We start from the raw sequence: 21,131 nt of genomic DNA, 5'->3' as shown, positions 1-21,131 counted from the left end.
TCAGAGCCTATACTCCGCCTCCTATTTTAGCAGTTTTTGCTCTCTTTATAAAAAAAACCCATCTCAATCCAATGTTGACACTATAGACCAACCTTCTAATGTTTCACGTTTTCAATGCACCTACATTTTCTTGCAGAAAAAAAAGCAGCACATAATTCCAGTGGAGCAATAAATGACATACACAAATATAGTAATTGACTACGCAAACATTGCGTGAGAAGCAAGTAAATGTGAACAAATGTATAGGTTATTAAAAGGACTCCCTTTGGTTTACCTCAAAATCAAACGTTTAACCAAAGAAAACAACACTTCACAAAATATCTGTCAACACAGTAATTTCTATGATTTTCATCATGCTTGTTGCAGGTTTGCTTGCTGAAAACAGAGAACTGATTGATACCTATAACAAACACTGTTGCTGAAGTTTTAGGTTTACCTTTTGCTACAAATTGTTGCCATGTGTGTTGATTATGCAGCCACACGGTCATACGTCACATGATGGTGTACCGTCGTGTATCAATAGAGATCAGTAAAACCAACCTAAATCAGCGTGGTAAAAGCTCTACATCGAAAACCCGAATTGCGATTAAGTAAATAATTAGGAGAATGATGGGTAAGAATAAACTGATATTATCTCTATTACTTTAATCAACACAAAATGATCAAAATGCGAAATACAGTTATTCCCCATTCCCCTCCCCACCCCACCCCCTCCAACCCACCAAAAACGAAATAAAAAAGCTTTTGCGCATCTTCAGTTATATCTCAAATTTCGCTTTTATTTTTCAGGTCTATCCTTGATTTCTAAACTAAACAGACTTTTAGCGTATTTATTCTCTTTTATTTAATTCCATTTGTCCTTTTATTTCTAATTCAATTTCAGAACTTTCTTTGTGACGAGAACAATATCGTCACCAGTGCCACTAAATCTGGCGGTTGCGAATGGTTGTTTAAATTTATATCCTACCCTTGGTCGTCTTGCCTGCAAATGGATAAAAATGGAAATGGGGGGGGGGGGGTTTATCTTTGGTAAATAGGAGGCTGGAATTTGTCTCAACCAAATGTTTACATGTATCATGACTTTTAGTGCAAATAGTGTTACGTTCGCAGATGTTTGAAGTAGTTTGATGCGTTCATTAAGAAATTGCTATTTCAAATCCAGTAATACAGAGAGTAATTGTTACTGAAAGGAAGCCATACTGTATCTGTTTTGCTTTTCTTCTTTTTTTCCGTGTAAGGACGATAGTTTATTCCTGGAATATCCCAAAAGGAATCATCATTCATTAGGTCTTAATCATATACATCTCGTTAGAAACACCAGTCTCTTGGCACTAACTCCAAACTAATCCCTATATAAATCGTGTCTGGTTTCTTGTGATTTCGTTGCCTTCCTTATAACTCCATTATGAAAAAAAATGATCATAGTAATTTTCTGCGCAAGTATGTTTATATATATATATATATATATATATATATATATATTAGAGAAAACCAGAGAAATAAGATATGACTCATAATTGACAAATAAGGAGATAACGCATATGTTATCTGGGACCTTCGTCAGCAATACTTGGCAGTCGAATGAAAAGTACAAAATGTAACACAATGAAAGTATGACGCTAGATAAATGTAAGTTGCAATGATGAAATAAGAACCAAATAAACCATGACTATGTACAAACATCACACCTTTGTAACGCAAGACGTATGCACTTAGCGACACGGTTAAGTAAATGGCGATTGGTTCGACTTTCTCGTTAGCTAATTTTCAATTGCAAACAACCTCTTTTATTATGAGGCGTAACGCATATGTTATCTAACAGGCTGGTCGGTTGGAGATACGGTAGATTATGAAACACGGTTTCAACAATTTGAGCTCTGGTGACTTCATATTACCGTTGACCGCCACCAAAACCTATTGGCTTCTTCTAACCAATGTTGTACTTCACACGAAATATGTGATGGTCCAAGCTCTCCTTCTTGAGATATCGTGTTTACCCGGGTTTTCACAATTGTACCCATAGTGAACCCAAACGAACTTTGACCATCACTCTAAACAATAGGCTGCTTCTAACCAATGTGGTACTCATTATGAGATTGGTACAAGCTTTTCTTCTTGAGATATCGTGTTCACAGGGTTTCACTATTTGACCCCTAGTGACCCCAAATGACCTTTGTCGTTCACAACAACCAATAGGCTTATTCTACTATACCCACGAAATATGATATTGGTCAAAGCTTCTTTTCTTGGGATATCGTGTTTACAAGGTTTCACAAGTTGACCTTTGGTGACCTCAAATGACATATGACCTCCACCAAAATAATTGGCTCTTACTCCTAAATGAGGTTCTCCTACACACGAATTTTATATTGTCCAAGCTTCACTTCTTGAGATATCGTGTGTACAAGCAAGGCGTCACATGCACACACACAAAATAAACATGGTCTTGCAATAAAACAAATAGTTCTGATGCTTTCAATAAATTCATTTTACAATCTTGGATAGAATTTTAAAATGTCATGGAATTGGATCTCCGACGCGAGTACAGTCCTTATATTTACATATACATTTATTTAATAAATAAAAATAAAATAACATGAAAGACGTCACTTTTTGGTGGCATTGTGACACCACACATCGGTTATAGTGGAATTATGACATCAGAAAATCACAATATCACCACCATCTTATATAAACAGACTTATTTCTTCTTACTATTGTTCGTCGGGGCTGTTGATAATCATCAGGAACTGTATCTTCATTTCATCGGATTAAGATAAGGGATCCGTTTCATCTTAAAGTTTCTAGTTGTTTCTTCAAATATTGATTATTCTCTCCTCATCGGCTGCCTTTGATATTCGATTCAGTTTGGTGTATACTCTGGATAGTTTTTTCTTTCATGTATGTTTTCGCGGTTGACTTTATTCTTGCATCTGTTGGAAAGAACATTAATAAAGTTACAAACGTTGTTCCAGTTCTCGATACGTTTGAAGTACATTGAGAATGCTAAAAAAAGTCATGTTGGATGTAGATTGTTTTTGTTACGTTTTTCAGCAAACAAATCCTTTCTTTTCTGTTCTTTTCTTGTCTTTTCTTCTTTCCTTTTTGCCTATTTTCTGTTCACTTTTCTGTTTTTGTTGTTGTTTTATTTCTTTTAAATCAACTTAAGTTGGCATTGCGATGTCTTGTCAACAACAATACCATGATCTCGTTAGAATTCTTTAATCTTTGTTTTACGAATCCGTTTAGGTAATAGTGAACAAGTTGTTCACTTTAGTTTCATGTATATTGGCTTTGGGAAATAACTTCTACTATTACTTGAGCTAAATTTAATCGAAAACTATCTTTAAAGTTATTAAAATAGCACATTATTTGGTCATACATAAAGTCATACATTAAGATAACATCCTTGGCGATATTGTTCCAGTTTAATATACCCTTTTAATGTCATTACATCAGTGTATCCTGTAATATATAGTAATATTAAAATAAGAAACACTGAGATATACTCACCAGACCATAACAAAACATCTTTCCTGACCACGATGTAGCTACAAGTAGCTTCTCTCCCTCCTTTGTCATCAATGTTGTCATACACCTTACTCTGTCTTCTGTCCGTTTGGTTGTCAACAACTGCTGACCATCTTGACTGTACTGTGTGATGATACGTTTAGTAGTACTACCCTGTTCTTCTGACCACAAGATGTATACAAAGCCTGCCCTGTCTTTACATATACTCCAAGGATACCAAGTCAGTCCGTCAATATCTGGTTTCGGAAGCTCGTATAGTAACTCTACTTCTGTTTTAGATATATCAATGGTAACAGCGTATGCACATCTACTCTCTGTATCGCATATCAGCAGAACGCCTTCATGGTAAAGGATATCTCTTGACCATTTTATAACCTCTGGCAGCTTCAGAGCTCGAATGAAATTCAAGTCTTCATCAAATGTAAATAGCAATCCAATCTTTCGTGATGTACCTACAATGATGTTGCCACTTATTGGATCAGTAGTTATACAAGTCGCATACTTCCCATCCACCGTTTCGAAGTCATCAAAGAGGGACGTGATGTTATTTTGAGTAAAGGACCCATCACGAATATCATAAACACCAAGCTGATTGGATTCACAAACCGAAGCTATCTTATCACGTGATAAAGCAGCACAGTGACGAAAGGGAAGACGAATCCGTTTGCCTTCATCTATCTTGTTATGACTAATCTGACGTCCTTGTTTGTTTATGACTGTGATGAATGAATGGTCAAATGATAATCTCCCAGAAATGACGATGTTACCAGAGCCAGTACTTGTTATACCAGATAACCAAAACCATTTATCTCTGATCACATCAGCATCAACAACAGATTCTACATTATCCGATATATGTACTTTATCAATAGACAATATTGGTAAATCATCCATTGTTATATCAGATAAAGATTCTATTTCTGGAAAATCTTTCATTATATCCTCAACAAGAGGTTCACTCGCTGCTCTTATATCAGGAATACACTGTGCGTCTGTCCAGTGGTTATATGATTCAAGGACACTCGAAGATATAGTAGACAAATTTTCAAATTTATTGACCCATTGATTACAAAGATCTGATAAGTTTTGTGTTTCTCTAAGCTTGCGTTGCTGTTGCTCGTCTATTGATTTATTTCTCTCATTCATTACCGCATCAAGTTTTTTCATTGTTTCGTCAATCTTTAATTCTCTATTTTCTATTTCATTTCGTTTGGTGTCCTCTTTCTCTTTAGATTCCCTAACTTTGATTTTCTTCATTCTGTCGTACTCGTCTCTTATTTTTCTAATTTTCTCTTCCATTTCTGTTTCTAATTCTTTCATTTTGTTTCGAGTACTTTCTTCAAGACCTGTTTTGAATCTGTTGAATTCTCTCTTTTCTTTCTCTTTCTCATTCTGTAACTTCCTGGTCTGATCTTCGTACTGTGATTTCCATTTTACTTTAGTTTCAGCGACAATGGACAGAACGTCATTATTAACTCTGTTGAGTTTATCAGCAATGTTGTATACAGTATCTTTACGTTTTACAAGTTCTTCCAATATCTCCTTCAAGTGTTCCCTTTCGTCGTTCGCCACTTTCCTGACGTCACGAAGTTCATGACCTTTGTGTTCCTCATACGTACATGTCACACAAACTGGGAGGTTTCCGCATGTACAACAACACAACTGAGCCATGTGTTCCGGGTGAATATGGCACCTAGGAGCTTCCATCAATGATGCAAGTTTTTCTTGTGTGAGACTTTTCCCCTCAAGATCATTCAGAGCTAATACGTGTTTCTGATGTTTGACAAATATCTTCTTGGTCAAATGAAATTGATAACACTGAACACAAAGAAATTCTTTACACATAAAACAGTACGCTGTAACCTTTAACTCCTCTTCACAGCCAATACATTCTCTCTCTTCATTGTTTTCAAATGTTTTCTGTAGCTGAACAAACTGCAGCATACTTTTCATATGGAAGTCAGTCTTGAATCCATCGATTCTATCGTTTGGTATTTTACAGACATCTTTACAAAGAGGACATTCAAATGTTCCAGCCTGTCCTTCTAATATAGGTTCCAGACATTGTTTACAGAATCTATGCAGACATGGTAATAGTTTCGGTTCTTTAAACAGATCCAAACAAATTGAACATTCGAAGAATGTATCTGCCATGTCTTTCCAAGGCGACGGGCAGGCCATTTTTGTCTCGGAAATTTAAGCTGTAAAGCAAGTTATTAAGATCAGTGTTTATGAATATCATAATCTGGAGTAACAAATTGAGGATAAGAAAATTAATTTAGAAAGACCTTTATTGAACTGAATTCAAGAACTGTTCTTTGTAACCTACGGTACGACGGGTATTATTGCTCCATACAAACACAGAAGCCGAGATATTGGTGCAACTCGATCACTGGCATAATGGAACTGTTCGGGCGTAGCTGATGACAAATACTACCTGATAGACGTTTATAGTGCTGGAACGATACCACCAACAGCACACCATGCCCTTAGTGAACTTTACCTTGATACAAGAACTAGTTGACCTGAAATGACAATACATGATCATTTGAAGTTTACTCAAACAGTCAGTAACTCTGGGGTTTAATGAATTCGATATCATGGCAATGATCTCGATATCTGTTCTGTTAGGACTTTTTGAGCCCTAGCACTACCAATGGCAATTGATATACAAGCTTAACGATGATACTAATCACCAATGTAAGTTGGTTATATTATTTCCCACTTAATGATATAACAAAATACAGATGAACTAAGGAAACATGTTTGCAATTATCACCGTTTTACATTCCAAGACTTACCTTATTTTAATGTTTACCTTTTCCCTTAGTCTTGTATCAGCCTAGCTGCATTTGATCTTTCTTAAGTTGTTACAAATCGGACCAAGAAGGAACAACATGAGAATATACGCAGTAAGTTGTACGTATATGTACAATGGATATAATGCACGGAACTTATACAATTGAGTTTGGACTTTGATATCACGAGAACACCCACGCAGAACTGATATGGTTGGTATATTATATCACAAGTAAACATTGCGAAAACTACCATTACTAAAGTCCTTAACAATTCCTTAACAAGTCCATGTATTTGCTACGAGCAGAAAAGCTGGTGGTTAATACCGTAATTATCCACTGTACTTCAGTGTTATAACCAATCATGCACCATTCAATACTTCCGGGTTAAAATGGCCGTGCACCTTCCTTCATACATTGAACCACTGATCTGTACACTAGTGTACAGATCAGTGCATTGAACACAGAGACCGATCGCAGAACAGAATAGTTCTAACCTTGTGCTATTTGCTTCCAGTCGATGGAGTATTGAGGCCTTATTGTAATTCAAGTTGAAATATCAGAATAACTTCAATCCTACTTTATCCAGTTGTTGAAATACAACAGACGAGACGCAAAGTACCGATGCAAGTCGCGATAGTAATGGAAATCCCCAGTTGCTGATTTGGGTGTCAATGTATTGAGCAATTACCTTACACCCTCCCGTAACTTGTTTAATGGTGCTTTAGTGCAGAGCTATTTTTCTACATTCCGACAATACTACTACTTCTAATAATAATAATAATAAAAATATATAATAATAATCATAAAAATGAAATAATAATCATGATAAAAAATAGTATTCAAAAAAAATAATAATAATAATATTTTTTCCATCTGATTTATTCACGATTATTAAACATGTATATGGTACATTGATTATATTTAGAGTTCCGATAACAACATAGGTATGCATCTGAATGATACAAAGGAATTATTTACATGATGCGAAAATTGATTCTGAATTGAGTATTTCTTCTTCTCCTCTTATACCGAAATATTTGATACACATCCAGAAAAACAAACCCTCAGTGAATACAAAACCCACGCTTGCACACGCGCAAAATAGTACATATACATACACATACAAAGACCCACACACACACCTACACACATACAAATACAGAGACACACACGCATACAAACACGTTAGTACGAACATAAACACCCCCACACAAGTAAAACAAAGCACAGTGAGGAATAAAACAGCGTAAAACATCAGAGATTGTCTATGCTACTACATAAATGTAACAGTAAGGTATTTGATAAGCAGAGGTTATTCATATTAAAAATAATAATAATCATAATCATAATTATGCTTATTATTATTATAAAAATAAAAATAATAATAACCGGAATTCAAAATGCATTGAGGTTTCGATGACTTCATTGCACTAGACTTCTACTTGTTAAACAGAAATAGCTATCACAATATAAATAGTCCGAACCACTTCTTTGATGAACAATTTACACTATGGCAAGGCAAAACACAGACCAGTTTTCTGTACGTGGCATTACACTCGTCCACCAAGACAAATAGTGGTACTCAATGTGATGCATCCACACGCTAAGTATGAGAAATATCCACGATTCCCATCGTTAGATATCATGTGAATGGTTTTCAAAGTTTGACGTCTGGTGACCGCAATTGAGATTTGACAATTATGATTTGGCAACAAGATTCTTGTACTCAATATGCCAAATCCATATACCATGTATGAAAATTATCCATGATTTATATTATGAGAAATCATGTTTTAAAGGTTTGTCAGGCTTCGATACTGAAATGTTTTTTAAAGTACTAGTTATTTGGCGAACGTGACTAAAACTCTTCTCGCCAAAACGAAAAATTCACTCGCCACTATGACTGTTGTTCAAGTCTCCATAGTACAGATCTACAACATTAATACTTTCTATGAACTACAGATTAGGCACCTAGGCAGATATATGGTGTTACGTACTCGCACATTGGAAAATTATGTTTCTATGCAGTGTGAACTTTAAATATTTTTTTTCGCCAAAAGTAAGTGTTGAACAAAGTTAAAAATGTCGGAGAATCATAAACACGCAGCTTGGCTACTGTAGTGTCTCAAACAATTAAAAATAAACCATTTTCAAAAGTACCTACGACGATAGCTTGGCTTCTGTTACATTAGGGATCGTCTAGTACTAAACATACGCTATATACAGTAGTTATAGGTGTGCGCAAGTCCTAAGCCTATACAGTACCTCACTCTTACTATGAACCACATCTTCGATTGGCGCGACTTCGAAGATTTTCCCAATTATTTATGATGGATTAAGCTGCATATTGGTGTGCAAAAATATTGATATTACTCCATTACACTGCCTAAATCAAAGCGATCTTTTACACAATGAAAATCTAAGGTTGAAAGAGCATCTATCTTTCAATCGCAACTGAAAATCTTTGCAAAAAATCATGGCAGTGGTATACAGCAAACTTGTCTCAAAACTCCTTTAATTGTATATTTGGCGAATTATGACTGATGGCAAATGCAAATGCCTGAAGAAATAATGTAGGAGATGTTTGGCCACCTCAGGTGAATTGGTATTCTGACATGAAGCATTTTTTCCCTTTCACACCTTTGTAATGCAAGACGTATGCAGTTAGCGACACGGTTAAGTAAATGGCGATTGGTTCGACTTTCTCATTAGCTATTTTTCAATTACAAACAACCTCTTTTATGATGAGACGTAACGCATATGTTATCTAATAGGCTGGTCGGTTGGAGATACGGTAGATTATGAAACACGGTTTCAAAAATTTGACATCTGGTGACTCCAAATTTCCTTTGACCGCCACAAAACTAATTGGCTTCTTCTACTCAATTTTGTACTTCACACGAAATATGTGATTGGTCCCAGCTCTCCGTCTTGAGATATCGTGTTTACCCGGGTTTTCACAATTGTACCCCTATAGTGAACCCAAACGAACTTTGACCGCCACTCTAAACAATAGGCTGCTTTTAATCAATGTTGTTCTCATTCACACTATATATGAGATTGGTACAAGCTTTTCTTCTTGAGATATCGTGTCTAAAGGGTTTCACTATTTGACCCTTATTGACCCCAAATGACATTTGACGTTCACAACAACCAATAGGCTTATTCTACTGCATGTGTTACTCTATACACACGAAATATGATATTGATCAAAGCTTCTTTTCTTGGGATATCGTGTTTACAAGGATTCACAATTTGACCACCGGTGACCTCAAATGACATATGACCTCCACCAAAAATAATTGGCTCTTACTCCTAAATGGAGGTTCTCCTACACACGAAATTTGAGATAGTCCAAGCTTCAATTCTTGAGATATCGTGTTTATAAGCAAGGCGTCACACGCACACACAAAATAAACACGGTCTTGCAATAAAACAAATAGTTGTGATACTTTCAATTAATTCATTTTTACATCTTGGATAGAATTTTTTAGTTTTATGGAATTTGATCTCCGACGCGAGTACTACAGTCCTAATATTTACATATACATTTATTCAATAAATATAATTACAATAACATGAAAGACGTCACTCTTTAGTAGCATTGTGACATCACACATTGGTTATAGTGGGATTATGACATCAGAGAATCACAATATAACCACCATCTTATATAAACAGTCTTATTTCTTATTACTATTGTTCGTCGGGGCTGTTGATAATCATCAGGAACTGTATCTTCATTTCATAAGATACTGGATCCGTTTCATCTTAAAGTTTCTAGTTGTTTCTGCAAATATTGCTTATTCTCTCCTCATCGGCTGCCCTTGATATTCGATTCAGTGTAATGTATGCTCTGGATGTTCGTTTCTTCCATGTATGTTTTCGCGGTTGACTTTATTCTGGCATCTGTTGGAAAGAACATTTATAAAGTTACAAACGTTGATCCAATTCTCTACACGTTTGAAGTACATTGAGAATGCTAAAAAAGGTTATGTTGGATGTAGATTGTTTTTGTTACGTTTTTCAGCAAACAAATCCCTTCTTTAAGTTCTTTTCTGTTCTTTTCTTGGCTTTTCTTTTTCCCTTTTGCCTATATTCTGTTCACATTTCTGTTTTTGTTGTTGTTTTATTTCTTTTAAATCAACTTAAGTTGGCATTGCGATGTCTTGTCAACAACAATACCATGATCTCGTTAGAATTCTTTTGCGATTCCGTATAGGAAATAGTGAACAAGATGTGCACTTTAGTTTCATGTATATTGGGTTTAGGAATTAACTTCTACTATTACTTGAGCTAAAGTCAATCGCAAACTATCTTTAAAGTTATTAATATAGCACACTATTTGGTCATACATAAAGTCAATACATTAAGATATTGGCGATATTGTCCCAGTATAATGTACCCTTTCAATTTCGTTACACCAGATTATCCTGTAATATCTAGTAATATTAAAATAAGAAACACTGAGATAAACTCACCAGACCATAACAAAGCATCTTTCCTGACCATGATGCTACAAGTAGCTTCTCTCCCTCCTCTGTCATCAATGTTGTCATACACCGTGCTGTACATTCTGTCCGTTTGGTTGTCAACAACTGCTGACCATCTTGACTGTACTGTGTGATGATACACTTTGTTCCAGCACTATGCCACAAGATGTAGACATATCCTGCCCTGTCTGCACATATACTGTAAGGACACCAAGTCAGTCCGTCAATATCTGGTTCCGGAAGCTCGTATAGTAACTCTGCTTCTGTTTTAGATGTATCCATGGTTACAGCGCATGCACATCTACTCTCTGAATCGCATATCAGCAGAACGCCTTTATGATAAAGGATATCTCTTGACCATTTTATAACCTCTGGTAGCTTCAGACCTCGAATGAAATTCAATTCTTCATCAAATATAAATACCAATCCAGTATTTCTATTTGTACCTACAATGATGTGGCCACGTAAAGTATCAGTAGTTATACAAGTCGCATACTTTCTATCCACTGTTTTGATGTCATCAAAGAGGGACGTGATGTTATTTTGAGTGAAGGACCCATCTTGAGTATTATAAACAACAACCTGGTTGGATTCACAAACCGAAGCTATCTTATCACGTGATAAAGCAGCACAGTGACGAAAGTGTTGAAGAGAGCGCCCTTTAACTTTATCTATCTTGTTATGACGAATCTGACGTCCTTGTTTGTTTATGACTGTGATAAATGAATGGTCAGATGATAATCTTCCAGAGATGACGATGTTACCAGAGCCAGTACTTGTTATACCAGTTAACCAAAACCATTTAGCTTTGATCACATCAACATGAACAACAGATTCTACATTATCCGATATATGTACTCTATCAATACACAATATTGGTAAATCATCAATTGTTATATCAGAGAAAGATTCTTTTTCAGGAAAATCTTTCATTATATCCTCAACCAAAAGTTCACTCGCTGCTCTTATATCAGGAATACACTGTGCGTCTGTCCAGTGGTTATATGATTCAAGGACACTCGAAGATAAAGTAGACACATTTTCAAATTTATTGACCCATTGATTACAGAGATTTGATAAGTTTTGTGTTTCTCTAAGCTTGCGTTGCTGTTGTTCGTCTATTGTTTTATTTCTCTCATTCATTTCTGCATCAAGTCGGTTAATTGTTTCGTCAATCTTTAATTCTCTATTTTCTATTTCATTTCTTTTGTTGTCCTCTTCCTCTTTTGATTCCCTTATTTTGATTTTCTTCAATCTGTCGTACTCGTCTCTTATTTTTCTAATTTTCTCTTCCATTTCTGTTTCTAATTCTTTCATGATCTGTTGAGTACTTTCTTCAAGACCTGTTTTGAATCTGTCGAATTCTCTCTTTTCTTCCTCTTTCTTATTCTGTAACTTCCTGGTCTGATCTTCGTACTGTGATTTCCATTTTGCTTTAGTTTCAGCGACAATGGACAGAACGTCATTATTCACTCTTTTGATTTTATCAGCAAAATTGAATACAGCATCTTTACGTTTTACAAGTTCTTCCAATATCTCCTTCAAGTGTTCTCTTTCGTCGTTCGCCACTTTTCTGACGTCACGAAGTTCATGACCTTTGTGTTCATCATACGTACATGTCAAACAGACTGGGAGGTTTCCACAAGTACAACAACACAACTTAGCCTTGTGTTCGGGGTGAATATGGCACCTAGGAGCTTCCATCAATGATGCAAGTTTTTCTTTTGTGAGACTTTTCCCCTCAAGATCATTCAGAGCTAATACGTGTTTCTGATGTTTGACAAATATCTTCTTGGTCAAATGAAATTGATAACACTGAACACAAAGGAATTCTTTACACATAAAACAGTACGCTGTAACCTTTAACTTCTCTTCACAGCCAATACATTCTCTCTCTTCTTTGTTTTCAAATGTTTTCTGTAGCTGAATAAACTGCAGCATACTTTTCATATGGAAGTCAGTCTTGAATCCATCGATTCTATCGTTTGGTATTTTACAGACATCTTTACAAAGAGGACATTCAAATGTCCCATCAGCCTGTTCTTCTAGTATAGGTTCCAGACATTGTTTACAGAATCTATGCAGACATGGTAAGAGTTTCGGTTCTTTAAACAGATCCAAACAAATTGAACATTCGAAGAATGTATCTGCGATGTCTTTCCAAGGAGAAGGGCATGCCATTTTTGTTTCGGAAATTTAAGCTGTAAAGCAAGTTTATGAATATCATAATCTGGAGTAACAAATTAAGTGTAAGAAAATTAATTTAGAAAAACCTTTAATGAACTGAATTCAAAAACTGTTCATTGTAACCTACTGTATGACGGGTATTATTGTCCCATATAAACACAGAAATCGAGATATTGGTGCAACTCGATCACTGGCATAAAGGAAACGTTCGGGCGTAGCTGATGACAAATACGACCTTATAGACGTTTATAGTGCTGGAACGATACCACCAGCAGCGCACCATGCCCTAAGTGCACTTTACCTTGATAAAAGAACTAGTTGACCTGTAATGACAATACATGATGATTTGAAGTTTACACAAACAGTCAGTAACTCTGGGGTTTAGTGAATTCGGTATCATGTCAATGATCTCAATATCTGTTCTGTTAGGACTTTTTAGCCCTAGTACTACCGATGGCAATTGATATACAAGCTTAACGATAATACTAATCACCAATGTACTAAGTTGGTTATATTATTTCCCACTTAATGATATAACAAAATACAAATGAACTAAGGAAACATGTTTGAAATTATCACCGTTTTACATTTCAAGACTTACCTTATTTTAATGTTTACCTTTTCCCTTAGTCGTGTATCAGCCTAGCAGCACGAATGGTTACGAATCTGTTACGAATCGGACCAAGAAGGAAATACATGAGAATATGCGCAGTACGTTGTACGTATATGTACAATAGATATAACGCACAGAACTTATACAATTGAGTTTGACATTTGATATCACGAGAACATCCACGCAGAACTGATATGGTTGGTATATTATATCAAAAGTAAACATTGCGAAAACTTCCATTTCTAAAGTCCTTAACAAGTCCTTAATGCCATGCATTTGCTACGAGCAGGAAAGCTCCGGTAATCTCGTAATAATCCACTGTACTTCAGTTTTATAACCAATCATGCACCATTCAATACTTCCGGGTTAAAATGGCCGTGCACCTTCCTTCATACATTGAACACAGAGACCAATCGCAGAACAGAATATTTACAACACAAGTTGAAATATCATAACTACTTGAATCCTACTTTATCCAGTTGTTGAAAATACAATAGACGAGACACAAAGGACCGATGCAATTCCAAAACCACGCGATAATAATGGAAATCCCCAGTTGCTGATTTGGGTGTCAATGTATTGAGCAATTACCTTACACCCTCCCGTAACTTGTTTAACGGTGCATTAGTGCAGAGCCCTATTTCTACATTCCGTGCGTACACGTGCCCAAACTTTACACACAATTCAAAGCTACTACTGATAATAACGATGATAATAATAATAATAATAAAAATAAAAAATAATAATATAAATAAAAAATAATATGGCAAATCCATATACCATGTATGAAAAATATCCATGATTTATATTATGAGAAATCATGTTTTAAAGTTTTGTCAGGCCTCGATACTGAAATGCTTTTTAAAGTACTAGTTATTTGGCGAAAGTGACTAAAACTCTCCTCGCCAAAACGCAAATTCCACTCGCCACTATGACTGTTGTTCAAGTCTCCATAGTACAGATCTACAACATTGATACTTTCTATGAACTACAGATTAGGCACGTAGGCAGATATATGGTGTTACGTACGCGCACATTGAAATATTATGTTTCTATGCAGTGTGAACTTTAAATATTTTTTCCACCAAAAGTAAGTGCTGAACAAAGTTAAACATGTCGCAGAATCATAAATATACAGCTTGGCCTACTGTAAAGTGTCTCAAACAATTAAAAATAAATCATTTTCAAAAATACCTACGACGATAGCTTGGCTTCTGCAACATTAGGAATCCTCTAGTACTAAACATATACCATATACAGTAGCTATAAAGGTGTGCACGAGTCCTAAGCCTATACAGTACCCCACTCCTACTATAAACCGCTTCTTCGATTCGCGCGACTTCGGTGATTTTCCCAATTATTTATCTTGGCTTAAACTGCTTATTGGTGTTCGAAAACATTGATATTACTCCATTACACTGCCTAAATCAAAGCGATCTTTTTCACAATGAAAATCTAAGGTTGAAAGAGAATCTATCTTTCAATCGCAACTGAAAATCTTTACAAAAAATCATGGCAATGGTAACAGCAAACTGTCTTGTCTGAAATCTCCTTTAATTTTATATTTGGCGAATTATGACTGATGGCATGTAGGAAATGCCTGAAGAAATAGTGTAGGAGATGTTTGGCCGCCTCAAGTGAATTGGTATTCTGACATGAAGCATTTTTTTCTTCACGTGTTTGTGTTAACGAACACAATTTTACCCTACTCAGGTGAGGATGACCAATGTTTATAGTCTATACCGGGGCGGCTAGTACTATAATCTTCTGTGTAGGTGTTGCCTGTGCATAACCTAGCCGTGGTGATGTTTAATAACATATTTTAATTGGTTGATGATTTAACATATGAACCCAGCGTATTTATCAATGCCTTTGAAACACGTTACGTACTGCGTAAGCTTAAACTGTTCCCTGTAATGAATTGTTATTTTACATTTTAAATGATGATTTCGCTTTATGTTTATAAATGTCCTGTGAAGTTTGTGATCAATCTCCGAACATGAAAACTTCCCGTACATAATGCACGTGCAGCTAGCGAACCATTTTACACTAGGCGACAGTTAAGTTCCTAAACGGCGCCTGGTCGTTTCCTCAACGTAACTACATTCCAACTCAGTTTTTATTTGGCACTTAATCTCAACAATTGCGAAACACGACGGGAAAACTTCAACAACGGAAACAAATATTTAATACAGGTATGTAATTCACAACGGTATAGTTCATTCCAATGAACGTTGTATGAACAAACATCCCACCTTTGTAATGCAATGACGTATGCAGTTAGCGACACGTTTAAGTAAATGGCGATTGGTTCGACTTTCTCTGGTACTATCTACGGATGCCCATCTGCTAATTTTCAATTGCAAACAACCTCTTTTATTATGAGGCGTAACGCACATGTTATCTAATAGGCTGGTCGGTTGGAGATACGGTAGATTATGAAACACGGTTTCAACAATTTGACCTCTGGTGACTCCATATTACCGTTGACCGCCACAAAAACCAATTGGCTTTTTCTACTCAATGTTGTACTTCACACAAAATATGTGATTGGTCCCAGCTCTACTTCTTGAGATATCGTGTTAATTAATGGGGGTTTTCACAATTGTACCCCTAGTGAACCCAGACGAACTTTGACCGTCACTCTAAACAATAGGCTGCTTCTAATAAATGTGTTACTCATTCACACTATATATGAGATTGGTACCAGCTTTTCTTCTAGAGATATCGTGTTGACATGGTTTCACTATTTGACCCCTAGTGACCCCAAATGACATTGACGTACACAACAACCAATAGGCTTATTCTACTGAATGTGTTACTTTCTACACACGAAAATATGATATTGGTCAAAGTTTCTTTTCTTGGGACATTGTGTTTACAAGGGTTCAAAATTTGACCACTGGTGACCTCAAATGACATATGATCTTCACCAAAATAATTGGCTCTTACTCCTACATGAGGTTCTTCTACACACGAAATTTTAGATTGTCCAAGCTTCACTTCTTGAGATATCGTGTTTACTAGCAAGGCGTCACACGCACACACACAAAATTAACACGGTCTTGCAATAAAACAAATAGTTGTGATACTTTCAATAAATTCATTTTACCACCTTGGATAGAATTTTTAAGTTTCACGGAATTTGATCTCCGACGCGAGTACTACAGTCCTTATATTTACATATACATTTATTTAATAAATAAATATAACATGAAAGACGTCACTTTTTAGTGGCATTGTGACATCACAAGTGGTTATAGTGGAATTATGACATCAGAAAATCACAATATGACCACCATCTGACATAAGCAGACTTATCTCTTTTTACTATTGTTCGTCGGGGCTGTTGATAATAATCAGGAACTGTATCTTCATTTAATCAGATAAAGATATTGGATCCGTTTCATCTCAAAGTTTCTAGTTGTTTCTGCAAATATTTATTATTCTCTCCTCATCGGCTGCCCTTGATATTCGATTCAGTGTGGTGTATGCTCTGCATATTCGTTTCTTTCATGTATGTTTTCGCGGATGACTTTATTCTGGCATCTGTTGGAAAGAACATTTATGAAGTTACAAACGTTGATCCAGTTCTAGATACGTTTGAAGTACATTTAGAATGCTCAAACAAGTCATGTTAGTTGTAGATTATTTGTGTTACGTTTTTCAGCAAACAAATCACTTCTTTTCTGTTCTTTTCTTGTTTTTTCTTCTTTCCTTTTTGCCTATTCTGTTCACTTTTCTGTTTTTGTTGTTGTTTATTTATTTCTGTTTTATTTTTTAAATCAACTTAAGTTGGCATTGCGAAGTCTTGTCAACAACAATACCATGATCTCGTTAGAATTCTTTAATCTGTTTTAAGAATCCGTTTAGGTAATAGTGAACAAGTTGTTCACTTTAGTTTCATGTATATTGGCTTTGGGAAATAACTTCTACTATTACTTGAGCTAAAATTAATCGAAAACTATCTTTAAAGTTATTAAAATAGCACACTATTTGGTCATACATAAAGCCAATACATTAAGATAATATCCTTGGCGATATTGTCCCAGTTTAATGTACCCTTTCAATGTCGTTACATCAGAGTATCCTGTAATATATAGTAATATTAAAATAAGAAACACTGAGATATACTCACCAGACCATAACAAAACATCTTTCCTGCATATGATGTAGCTACAAGTAGCTTCTCTCCCTCCTCTGTCATCAATGTTGTCATACACCCTGCTCTATCTTCTGTCCGTTTGGTTGTCAACAACTGCTGACCATCTTGACTGTACTGTGTGATCATATCGTTTCCACTACCTAACTGTCTATCTGACCACAAGATGTATACAAAACCTGCCCTGTCTTTACATATACTCGAAGGATACCAAGTCAGTCCGTCAATATCTGGTTTCGGAAGCTCGTATAGTAACTCTGCTTCTGTTTTAGATGTATCCAGGGTTACAGCGTATGCACATCTACTCTTTTCATCGCATATCAGCAGAATGCCTTTATGATAAAGGATATCTCTCGACCATTTTATAACCTCTGGCAGCTTCAGAGCTCGAATGAAATGAAATTCTTCATCAAATATAAATAGCAATCCAGAATTTCTTGATGTACCTACAATGATGTGGCCACGTAAAGTATCAGTAGTTATACAAGTCGCATACTTTCTATCCACAGTTTTGATGTCATCAAAGAGGGACGTGATGTTATTTTGAGTAAAGGACCCATCTTGAATATTATAAACAACAACCTGATTTGATTCACAAACCGAAGCTATCTTATCACGTGATAAAGCAGCACAGTGACGAGAGGGTTGAAGATCCCTCCCTTTGCCTTTATGTATCTTGTTATGACGAATCTGACGTCCTTGTCTGTTTGTGACTGTGATAAATGATTGGTCCAATGATAATCTCCCAGAGATGACGATGTTACCAGAGCCAGTACTTGTTATACCAGTTAACGAACACCAAACAGATTTTGATCACATCAACATCAACAACAGATTCTACATTATCCGATATATGTACTCTATCAATACACAATATTGGTAAATCATCCATTGTTATATCAGATAAAGATTCTATTTCAGGAAAATCTTTCATTATATCCTCAACCAGAGGTTCACTCGCTGCTCTTATATCAGGAATACACTGTGCGTCTGTCCAGTGGTTATATGATTCAAGGACACTCGAAGATATAGTAGACAAATTTTCAAATTTATTGACCCATTGTTTACAGAGATCTGATAAGTTTTGTGTTTCTCTAAGCTTGCGTTGCTGTTGTTCGTCTATTGTTTTATTTCTCTGATTCATTACCGCATCAAGTCGGTTCATTGTTTCGTTAATCTTGAATTCTCTTTTTCCTGTTTCATTTCTTTTGGTGTCCTCTTTCTCTTTTGATTCCCTAATTTTGATTTTCTTCATTCTGTCGTACTCGTCTCTTATTTTTCTAATTTTCTCTTCCATTTCTGTTTCTAATTCTTTCAACTCTTTTCGAGTCCTTTCTTCAAGAACTGCTTTGAATCTGTTGAATTCTCTCTTTTCTTTCTCTTTCTCATTCTGTAACTCCCTGGTCTGATCTTCGTACTGTGATTTCCATTTTGCTTTAGTTTCAGCGACACTGGACAGAACATCATTATTCACTCTTTTGATTTTATCAGCAAAGTTGAATACGGTATCTTTACGTTTTACAAGTTCTTCCAATATCTCCTTCAACTGTTCCCTTTCGTCGTTCGCCACTTTCCTGACGTCACGAAGTTCATGACCTTTGTGTTCATCATACGTACATGTCACACAAACTGGGAGGTTTCCGCATGTACAACAACACAACTGAGCCATATGTTCCGGGTGAATATGGCACCTAGGAGCTTCCATCAATGATGCAAGTTTTTCTTGTGTGAGACTTTTGCCCTCAAGATCATTCAAGGCTAATAAGTGTAACCGATGTGTGACAAACATCTTCTTGGTCAAATGAAATTGATAACACTGAACACAAAGAAATTCTTTACACATAAAACAGTACGCTGTAACCTTTAACTTCTCTTCACAGCCAATACATTCTCTCTCTTCTTTGTTTTCAAATGTTTTCTGTAGCTGAATAAACTGCAGCATACTTTTCATATGGAAGTCAGTCTTGAATCCATCGATTCTATCGTTTGGTATTTTACAGACATCTTTACAAAGAGGACATTCAAATGTCCCAGCCTGTCCTTCTAGTATAGGTTCCAGACATTGTTTACAGAATCTATGCAGACATGGTAATAGTTTCGGTTCTTTAAACAGATCCAAACAAATTGAACATTCGAAGAATGTATCTGCGATGTCCTTCCATGGCGATGGGCATGCCATTTTTGTCTCGGAAATTTAAGCTGTAAAGCAAGTTATTAATATCAGTGTTTATGAATATCATAATCTGCAGTAACAAATTGAGAGTAAGAAAATTTATTTAGAAAGACCTTTTATGAAGTGAATGAAAAAAATGTTCTTTGTAACCTACGGTATGACGGTATTATTGCCCCATATAAACACAGAAGTCGAGATATTGGTGCAACTCGATCACAGGCATAATGGAACTGTTCGGGCGTAGCTGATGGATGACAAATACGACCTTATAGACGTTTATGGTGCTGGAACGATACCACCAACAGCGCACCATGCCTTTAGTGCACTTAACCTTGATACAAGAACTAGTTGATTTGTAATGACAATACATGATGATTTGAAGTTCACTCAATAAGTCAGTAACTTCAAAGGTTTAGTGAATTCGGTATCATGGCAATGATCTCGATATCAGTTCTGTTAAGAATTTTTAGCCCTAGTATTACCGATGGCAATACATTCACAAAATTAACGATAATAGTGATCACCAATGTAAGTTGATTATATTATTTCCCACTTAATGATATAACAAAATACAGATGAACTAAAGAAACATGTTTGAAATTATCACCGTTTTACATTTTAAGACTTACCTTGTTTTAATGTTAACCTTTTCCCTTAGTCTTGTATCAATCTAGTTTAATTTTATCTTTCTTACGTTGTTACGAATCGGACCAAGAAGGAAATACATGAGAATATACGCAGTACGTTGTACGTATATGTACAATGGATATAACGCACAGAACTTATACAATTGAGTTTAGACTTTGATATCACGAGAACACCCACGCAGAACTGATATGGTTGGTATATTATATCAAAAGTAAACATTGCGAAAACTATGATTACTAAAGTCCTTAACAAGTTCTTAATGCCATTTTTTGCTACGAGCAGAAAAGCTCGTGGTTAATACCGTAATTATCCACTGTACTTCATCCTACCTTACCCAGTTGTTGAAAATACAACAGACGAGACGCAAATCACCGATGCAAGTCCAAAGCCACGCGATAATAATGGAAATCCCCAGTTGCTGATTTGGGTGTCAATGTATTGAGCAATTACCTTACACCCTCCCGTAACTTGTTTAATGGTGCATTAGTGCAGAGCCATATTTCTACATTCCTTGCAAACACGC

The 21,131-nt window shown here is 35.8% G+C and overlaps 2 protein-coding genes across 6 annotated transcripts; both read right to left on the bottom strand.

The window, feature by feature from the left end:
- Positions 1-53: 53 nt before the first annotated feature.
- LOC139975274 (uncharacterized) lies at positions 54-21,124 on the bottom strand. 4 transcript variants are annotated; one of them, XM_071983051.1, is made up of 3 exons: positions 20,590-21,124; positions 3,514-5,732; positions 54-2,933 (listed from the first exon to the last, which is right to left on the bottom strand). In XM_071983051.1, the coding sequence occupies exons 2-3, from the start codon at positions 5,710-5,712 to the stop codon at positions 2,922-2,924; spliced, it is 2,211 nt and encodes a 736-aa protein (XP_071839152.1). In that variant the 5' UTR covers positions 5,713-5,732; positions 20,590-21,124; the 3' UTR covers positions 54-2,921. The 4 variants fall into 4 exon arrangements, with proteins under 4 accessions (XP_071839152.1, XP_071839150.1, XP_071839149.1 ...); XM_071983049.1 differs by lacking the exon at positions 20,590-21,124 and adding an exon at positions 6,827-6,992; XM_071983048.1 differs by lacking the exon at positions 20,590-21,124 and adding an exon at positions 6,333-6,803.
- LOC139975278 (uncharacterized) lies at positions 7,185-18,544 on the bottom strand. Of its 2 annotated transcripts, none has more exons than XM_071983060.1 (4): positions 17,764-18,544; positions 13,614-17,174; positions 10,814-13,026; positions 7,185-10,241 (listed from the first exon to the last, which is right to left on the bottom strand). In XM_071983060.1, the coding sequence occupies exons 3-4, from the start codon at positions 13,004-13,006 to the stop codon at positions 10,230-10,232; spliced, it is 2,205 nt and encodes a 734-aa protein (XP_071839161.1). In that variant the 5' UTR covers positions 13,007-13,026; positions 13,614-17,174; positions 17,764-18,544; the 3' UTR covers positions 7,185-10,229. The 2 variants fall into 2 exon arrangements, with proteins under 2 accessions (XP_071839161.1, XP_071839163.1); XM_071983062.1 differs by having other exon boundaries at positions 13,631-17,174.
- Positions 21,125-21,131: the final 7 nt, after the last annotated feature.

The sequence above is a fragment of the Apostichopus japonicus genome, chromosome 10, assembly GCF_037975245.1.
Source record: "Apostichopus japonicus isolate 1M-3 chromosome 10, ASM3797524v1, whole genome shotgun sequence".
NCBI classification, from domain to species: Eukaryota; Metazoa; Echinodermata; class Holothuroidea; order Aspidochirotida; family Stichopodidae; genus Apostichopus; species Apostichopus japonicus.
Note: the sequence above shows the minus strand (reverse complement) of the source record. Positions and strands in the feature narration are given on the sequence as shown.